Raw genomic sequence first — 8775 nt, 5'->3', positions numbered from 1 at the left:
CTAGCTGAGACCAGGCCACTATGGTTTTGCATGGGGGTCCTGGGTGTACACGCACCACCGGAGTGGAAGAATGGCAGGCGCATCTTACAGGTGACAAGTTGATGGTCAGTGGGCAGATCAGCTCCACGGTAGGTCCTAGTGTCATGGACATGGGCCCACATCCACTGTTCCATCACTACGTATAACCCCTCCACCTTCAATTAATTACCACTAAACCACGGTAAAATGTATCCAGCTAAGTTTGTGCCGGAAGCCCCAAGGGGGACAGGTGTCTATGACGTCTCCTGGCCAAACCCCATTTGGCGGAGTCAGGAGATTGAATCCTTACCCTCGGGACTCCTCCAGAAACAACAAAAAACCGATATGGGTGGCCACGTGGAATGTTAGAACTCTCATTGCGGAGGAGAGGCTGGTACCGCCTGGATCTCTGCGGTATTCAGGAGGTCCGGTGGACCGGCTCTGCCTCCTGCCACCATGAGGGGTGGACAGTCCTCTACTCGGGGCAGGAGGCTGCCAAACAACAGGGAGTGGCTCTTCTACTGAGCAACCATAACATAGACACAACAACAACAACATTCGCATCAACATACACGACAACACACACAACAATTCCAACAACACCGTTCACAAGACACACACCAACAACAACAACATGCACAACACACACAACAATAACAACAACAATATAACATACACACAACAATCACAACAACATACACAACGACATGCAACGATAACAACAACAACATACACAACAACAAAATGCACAACAACAACATCAACAACACACAGAACAACAACATACACAGCCACAACCGCCCAGTGGGTACATGGTGTAGATACCGTGGCGTGCATAGCGTACATCACGTACCATCATCGTGTACCACAATCACATACATCACGTACATCATGTATCACTACGTACCACCACGTGCCATCACCACGTACCACCACGTACCACCACGTGCCGCAGCGTGCCGCAGCGCAGTGTTTAGTTTGTTGTCCTTGCCACGCACCTCTGATTAGCGCGGTTGGTTACGTGCGGCGCGAAACAAGTCCAACATACATACACACGTACCACCGCATACCACCACATACCACCATCACCGCGTACCATCACGTACCATCACCCAACCATCATCACTTGCCACCATCACCACCATTACGTATCACCCCATACCATCATCACAATTCTGCCATGTACCACTACGTACCATGATCCCGTACCATCATCGCATACCACCATGTACCACCGTGTAACCATCACGTATCATCATCACAATTCTGCCATGTACCACTACGTACCATGATCCCGTACCATCATCGCATACCACCATGTACCACCGTGTAACCATCACGTACCATCATCGCGTACCACTGTGTACCACTACGTACCATCACCGACCACCGTGTATAAATATGTACCATCACGCCGCACCACGTCCCACCACGCCCCACCACATACCATCACGTACTACCGTGTCACACCGCGTACCGCCACGTACCACCGTGTCACACCGCGTACCACCCTGCCGTGACAACTGCCGATGGGGACTACTGGCGCTTGCTAAACCCGGGCGAGTACCAGGTCACGGCGCTGGGCTTCCACTCCGCTAGCCCTCCGTGTCACGTACCATCATCGCGTACCATCACGTACCACCGTGTACCACTACGTACCATCATCCCATACCATCATCGCGTACCATCACGTACCATCACCCAACCATCATCACTTACCACCATTACGTATCACCCCATACCATCATCACAATTCCACCATGTACCACTACGTTCCATGATCCCGTATCATCATCACATACCAGCACGTACCATCACCAACCACCGTGTCACACCGCATACCGCCACGTACCACCGTGTCACACCGCATACCTACCCTGACAGCTGCTGACGGGGACTACTGGCGCTTGCTGAACCCGGGCGAGTACCGGGTCACGGCGCTGGCGCTCGGCTTCCACTCGGCCAGCCGCTCGTGCCGCGTCGGCTTCAGCGTGGGGGCGACGCGCTGCGACTTCACGCTGCAGCGCAACGCTCGCAGCAGCGGCCGCCTGCAGGCACTGCTGAGGAGTCTGGGCAAGGGCGGAGCTGGTGGTGGTGGAGGTGGTGGTGGTGGTGGAGGTGGAGGAGGTGGTGGTGGTGGAGGTGGTGGAAACGGGGCGGTGTTGGCGGCCGCGATGCGGAGATACAGACAGAGGCAGTACCGCAAACGCTACCTCATGCAGCTGTGAGTGTGTGAGCGTGCGTGGTGGTGGTGGTGGTGGTGGAGGTGGTGGTGGTGGAGGCGGTGGTGGTGGAGGCGGTGGTGGTGGAGGTGGTGGAGCTGGTGGTGGTGGTGGAGGTGGAGGTGGTGGAGGTGGTGAAGGTGGTGGAGCTGGTGGTGGAGGTGGTGGTGGAGGTGGTGGAGGTGGTAGAGCTGGTGGTGGTGGAGGTGGTGGAGGTGGTGGTGGAGGTGGTGGAGGTGGTGGTGGTGGTGGTGGAGGCATTGGTGGAGGCGGTGGAGGTGGAGGTGGTGGAGCTGGTGGTGGTGGAGGTGGTGGAGGCATTGGTGGTGGAGGTGGTGGTGGAGGTGGTGGAGATGGAGGTACAGACAGAGGCTGTACCGACAACGCTACCACACGGAGCTGTGAGTGTGTGCCGTACGGTAACGCTGTGGTGGGCAATGCCATGGGGGGAGGGCCAATGTCGATTGGTCATTCCCCTCGTGGCGTTTGTGACCACCACAGCGGCCAAAGGGGGCTCTGGACGGGTGCGAGGGGCTGGTAACCCCTCCACCTTCAATTGATTACCAGAAAACCACGGAAAAATGATCTAGCTAAGCTTGTGCCGGAGGCCCCGGGGGGACAGGCGTCTATGACGTCTCCTGGCCAAAGCCCATTTGGCGGAGCCAGGAGACTGAATCCTTACCCTCGGGGCTCCTCCAGAAACAACAAAAATCCACTGTGAGTGGCCACGTGGAATGTCCGAATGTTCATTGTGGAGGAGAGGCTGCCACTTCTCTGTTAGGAGCGGGACCGGTACCGCCTGGATCTCTGCGGTATTGAGGAGGTCCGGTGGACCGGCTCTGGCTCCTGCCACCATGAGGGGTGGACAGTCCTCTACTCGGGGCAGGAGACTGCCAAACAACAGGGAGTGGCTCTTCTTCTGAACAAAAGAATGAAGGGGATGTGGGAGCGTGGTGGTGAGGTGTGGGATGCTGTGAGCCCCAGGATACTTTGGGCTCGCCTTCTCATCAGCCCCCCACTGAAGATGAGCATCAGTGGAGGGATGCAGGCAAGGCCGATGAGTCAGATGTCTTCTATGACCTCCTGTCACAATAGCTAGCTGAAGTGGCCCCTCGGGATAGAGTCATCTTGTTGGGTGACTTTAATGCCCGAGTTGGTCATGATGCTGGCACCTGATCTGGAGTGATTGGAAGGCATGGGCCAGATCAACTCAATAAGAACGGTAGGAAGCTGCTAGACGTTTGTGCAGCCCATGGGCTTGTAATTACCAACACGCTCTGGCATCGGCGCATCCACACAACATCATGGATGCACGCCGGGTCCAAGCAAGAACATCTGCTGGACTACATAGTGACGGACCAGCGGATGCGGGCCCATGTCCTTGACACCAGGACCTACCGTGGAAATGATCTGCCCACTGACCATCGACTTGTCATCTGTAAGATGCGCCTGCCATTCTTCCACTCCGGTGGTGGGTGTACACCCAGGAACTCATTCAAAACCACAGTGGACTGGTCTCAGCTAGTTGATGAAAGTTGCAAGCGAGAATTCCACCATCGCTTGCGGCTGGGGTTGGCATCGTCCCCCATTCCTGATGCGGAGGGGAAATGAGTGAGGTTTAGGAATGTGGCTCATGTAGCTGCAATGGCTGCTTTGGGTACACGGTCCAGACCTCTCCAGAAACCCTGGCTGACAGAGGAGGTGTTCAAGCTGGCTGAGAAAAAGCGACAGGCCCAATCTAATTGTCTACAGCATCCCACGTCAGAGAATGAGGAGGCTTACTGCAGCCTTCGCTCGGAGGTTCGGAGAACTGTCAGGCGCTGCAAGGATGGGTGGTGGTCGCGAATTGCTGAGGAGATGGAGTCTGCCGCAGTAGCCCGCGATCACAAATCACTCTTTAACTCCATAACAAAACGTTACTTGCAGCACCAACACCTACCACAATCATTAGGAGAAAGGAAGGTGATCTGATCTTTGATCCCCAGGAATAGATTTGCAGATTTTCTGAGCATTTCTGTGAGATTTTGGGGGGAGGGGAAATCCCTGAGCCTGTATAACATCATGGGGCAAAGTGGGGATGACCCTGCTGAGGCTACGGTGCCCCAAATATTGGAGGAAGAAGTCAACCCCTGTGAGTTGCTGGCTGAGGTGCCATCCGTTGAGGAAGTACTGAAGTCGAGTCTGAGACCAGGAAAAGCGCCGGGCCGAGATGATCTCCCAAGCAAAATGCTGAGGGAGGGTGGCGTTTGTGCACAGACTGCCCTACATGACATCATAACAACAGTCTGGACCACTGGATGGGTTCCACAGGATTGGAAGGATGCCCGGGTGGTCCCCCTCTTTAAGAAGGGGGACCGCACAGACTGTAACAACTACAGGGGCATCTCACTCCTCGGTGTGCTGTGCTAGACACGATATGAAGAGGCTTGTGATGCCCCAATGTGGTGCCAGGAAAGGGCGGTCCTGCACAGATGCCATATTTTCTGTCCGTCTGCTACAGCAGAGGTGTAGGGAATTCCAACAAGACCTACATCTCTGCTTTATTGACCTGGTCAAGGCCTATGATACCATCGGTAGGCCTGGGCTCTGGGTTGTTCATCGTACTTTCGGAGTCCCTGACCCTCTACTCACGATCATTAAGGACCTTCATGATGGTGAGCGGGCCCGGGTAAAACTACGTGGCCGGGAGTCAGAGCCATTCCCTGTTTACCTTGGGGTGCTACAGGGATGTCCTCTGGCTTCCACATTGTTTAACATCTATTTTGACCACGTAGTTTGTGAAGCATTCGATGGCTGTACCAGGGGAATTTCCATCTGGTACAGATACAATGGGAGGCTGATCCGATGCCTGGGAGCGGTCAAGGGATGGCTCCCTATTGGTCAATGATGTTATGTATGCTGATGATCTGGTAATTGCTCCTCACTTAGAGTAGGAGTTGGAGACGCTGCTGCTGAACCTGGAGCTTGCCACTAAGAGGTGGTGCCTTACCATCAGCCCCACTAAAACCAAGCACCTGCCTGGGTATTTGGTACCATCAGACACTCCACCCCCACAATGACCCATTCGTGATGCGACAGTTGTGGAGAGAGTGGCGAGTTTCCCATACCTGGGCAGTGTGCTTATGACCGGCTCCAGTTTAGCAGCAGAGGTCTCACTCCAACTCAATCGAGCGGCAATATCTTTTCATCGGTTGCGTAACGCTGTGTGGAAGCTACCTGGTCTGTCGCTCCGCACGAAGCTTCAGGTCTTCTCGGCCACGGTCATTCCCTCCCTTCTCTACGCTTGCGAAACGTGGACCCCCCTAATGGAGCATCTTCGCCGATTAGAAACATTTAGGCTGACCTGCCTACGATCCATCCTGGACTTAACCAGGCTGGATTGTGTGAGCTCACAAATCCTTGAAAGATCAGGGCAAAGTCCCATCGGTGAGCTCCTCCGGCAGGCAAGGCTGCGTTGGCTGGGTCATGTAGCCCGCATGCCCAGCCACCGCATGCCTAAACAGCTTTTGTTCGGCCGGATCGAGGGGGCTAAACGGGTGCGGCACGGGCTAGAGAAGAGATGGAGCGATGTGGTACAGGAGGACGTGGAGCTGAGTGGACTTGCCGATGACCGGTACCAGCGGTGTCAAGATCGGCCTCTGTGGAGGAGGCTCGTGAAGGACGCTACTGGGCAGTTGGAGGCAGTCGCCCTCCGACAACAACGGAGGGCGGAGGAGCGACGCTCACAACAACGAGCGGAGCGCCGGGCAGCTAAAGCACAGCAAGTTGGTACAGTAGGGGGCACAGGTGGTGCATCAGCCAGTCATCTCGGTCATCTCGGTCATCTCGGTCAGTCGACCCGTGGCACCTGCTGGGTCTGCCCCGTGACCTCCTGCCAGCGGGCGTTCGACACTTCACGTGGCCTCAAGGTGCACATGGCCTGGCACAAGCGCCGTGGTCACTTAGTGGCGAATGGCGGTTGTTGTTGTGTGTCTATGAGTGTGGTGCTGGCCACCCACCCCCTCGTGTGCTGTGCCGGCCTTCATAGGTGCTCGCTAACAGCGCTTGCCCCAACAGTCTGTTAAGGCTACACGGGGATCTTTGTCTTTCATTTTGATACTGGTGCAAATAAAAAGAATATGTAAGCCGTCCGGCTCTCTGTGATGAGTCTATGGATCTCTGTGTGATGGGCCTATGAGTCTGTGTGATGAGTCTTTGGGTCTCTGTGAGTTTCCAGTACGCTGCACACACCTCTACACCCACACCACACACACACACCACACACCACACACACACACCACACACACACACACCTCTACACACACGCACCACACACACACACCACACACACACACCACACACACACACACCACACACATACCACACACACACACCACACCACACACACACACCACACACACACACACCACACACACGCACCACACACACACACCACACACACACACACATACCACACACACACACCACACACACACACCACACACACACCACACACACACACCACACACACACCACACACGCACCACACACACCTCTACACACACGCACCACACACACACACCACACACACACCACACACACACCACACACACCTCTACACACACGCACCACACACACACACCACACACACACCACACACACACCACACACACACCTCTACACACACGCACCACACACACCACACACACACCCACACCACACACCACATACCTCTACACACACACCACACACACACACCACACACACCTCTACACACACCTCTACACACACACCACACACACACACCTCTACACACACGCACCACACACACGCACCACACACACACACCACACACCCACACCACACACCACATACCTCTACACACACACCACACACACACACACCACACACACCTCTACACACACACACCTCTACACACACACCACACACACCTCTACACACACGCACCACACACACCACACACACACACACCACACACACACACCTCTACACACACGCACCACACACACCACACACACACACACCACACACCACACACACACACACCTCTACACACACACACCACACACACACACACCTCTACACACACGCACCACACACACCACACACACACACCACACACACACACACACCTCTACACACACGCACCACACACACCACACACACACACACCACACACACACACCACACACACACACACCACACACACACACCACACACCACATACCTCTACACACACACCACACACACACACCACACACACCTCTACACACACACACCTCTACACACACACCACACACACACGCACCACACACACACGCACCACACACACACACCACACACACACACACACACACCTCTACACACACACACCACACACACACACACCACACACACACACACACCTCTACACACACACACCACACACACACACACCTCTACACACACACACCACACACACACACACACCTCTACACACACACATTGCACACACCACACGTACGCTGAGGTGGTGGCGATCTGTTCAGAGATTTATTCTTCACTCGTTCATTTGATCAAAAAATGCGTAAGGCCTCAAGCAGAAAAAAACTAAAAAAAACTTCTCTCGTCAGTGGCGTCACGGGGGTGGGTGGCACGTGGAGGGTCACGTGGGGGGGGGGGGGTGGGGTGGCACGTGTCACGTGACGTGTGACGAGCGTGGCGTGTGGCGGTGGTACCGATTGGTTATCCAAAAACCCAGTCCACGGCGCACGTCTCCCCGTTAAATGGACAAGGCACTACAACTACAACCTACTTGCAAGCGCAATCAGAGCAACAGGCCCGATACAAGTGCGGGGAGGGGGGGAGATCGATCCTCACTGATCCTATAGCCGCACACAAAACCCACAGTCAGTCGCACCCAAAACCCAGTCACAGCCAAAACCCACAGTCACAGTCGCACCCAAAACCCACAGTCAGTCGCACCCAAAACCCACAGTCAGTCGCACCCAAAACCCACAGTCAGTCGCCCCCAAAACCCAAAGTCAGTCGCACCCAAAACCCACAGTCAGTCGCACCCAAAACCCACAGTCAGTCGCACCCAAAACCCAGTCACAGCCAAAACCCACAGTCAGTCAACCCCAAAACCCACAGTCACAGTCGCACCCAAAACCCACAGTCAGTCGCCCCCAAAACCCAGTCACAGCCAAAACCCACAGTCAGTCGCCCCCAAAACCCAGTCACAGCCAAAACCCACAGTCAGTCAACCCCAAAACCCAGTTACAGTCGCAGCCAAAACCCACAGTCAGTCGCCCCCAAAACCCAGTTACAGTCGCAGCCAAAACCCACAGTCAGTCGCCCCCAAAACCCAGTTACAGTCGCAGCCAAAACCCACAGTCAGTCGCCCCCAAAACCCAGTTACAGTCGCAGCCAAAACCCACAGTCAGTCAACCCCAAAACCCAGTTACAGTCGCAGCCAAAACCCACAGTCAGTCAACCCCAAAACCCAGTTACAGTCACAGCCAAAACCCACAGTCAGTCGCCCCCAAAACCCAGT

At 55.1% G+C, this 8775-nt stretch overlaps 1 protein-coding gene across 1 annotated transcript in view; it reads left to right on the top strand.

The window, feature by feature from the left end:
- The window catches only part of LOC144952234 (putative carboxypeptidase X1), a 69395-nt gene extending 67142 nt beyond the window's left edge, over positions 1-2253 (top strand). The window contains exon 15 of the mRNA XM_078882658.1: positions 1903-2253. Within this exon, the coding sequence (XP_078738784.1) occupies positions 1903-2246 (344 nt within the window). The 3' untranslated portion in view covers positions 2247-2253. The remainder of the gene's footprint in view (positions 1-1902) is intronic.
- The last annotated feature ends 6522 nt before the right edge of the window (positions 2254-8775 follow it).

This window comes from Lampetra fluviatilis, chromosome 66 (assembly GCF_964198595.1).
Source record: "Lampetra fluviatilis chromosome 66, kcLamFluv1.1, whole genome shotgun sequence".
In the NCBI taxonomy this organism is placed as follows: domain Eukaryota; kingdom Metazoa; phylum Chordata; class Hyperoartia; order Petromyzontiformes; family Petromyzontidae; genus Lampetra; species Lampetra fluviatilis.
This window is presented reverse-complemented; position numbering and strand designations above follow the sequence as displayed.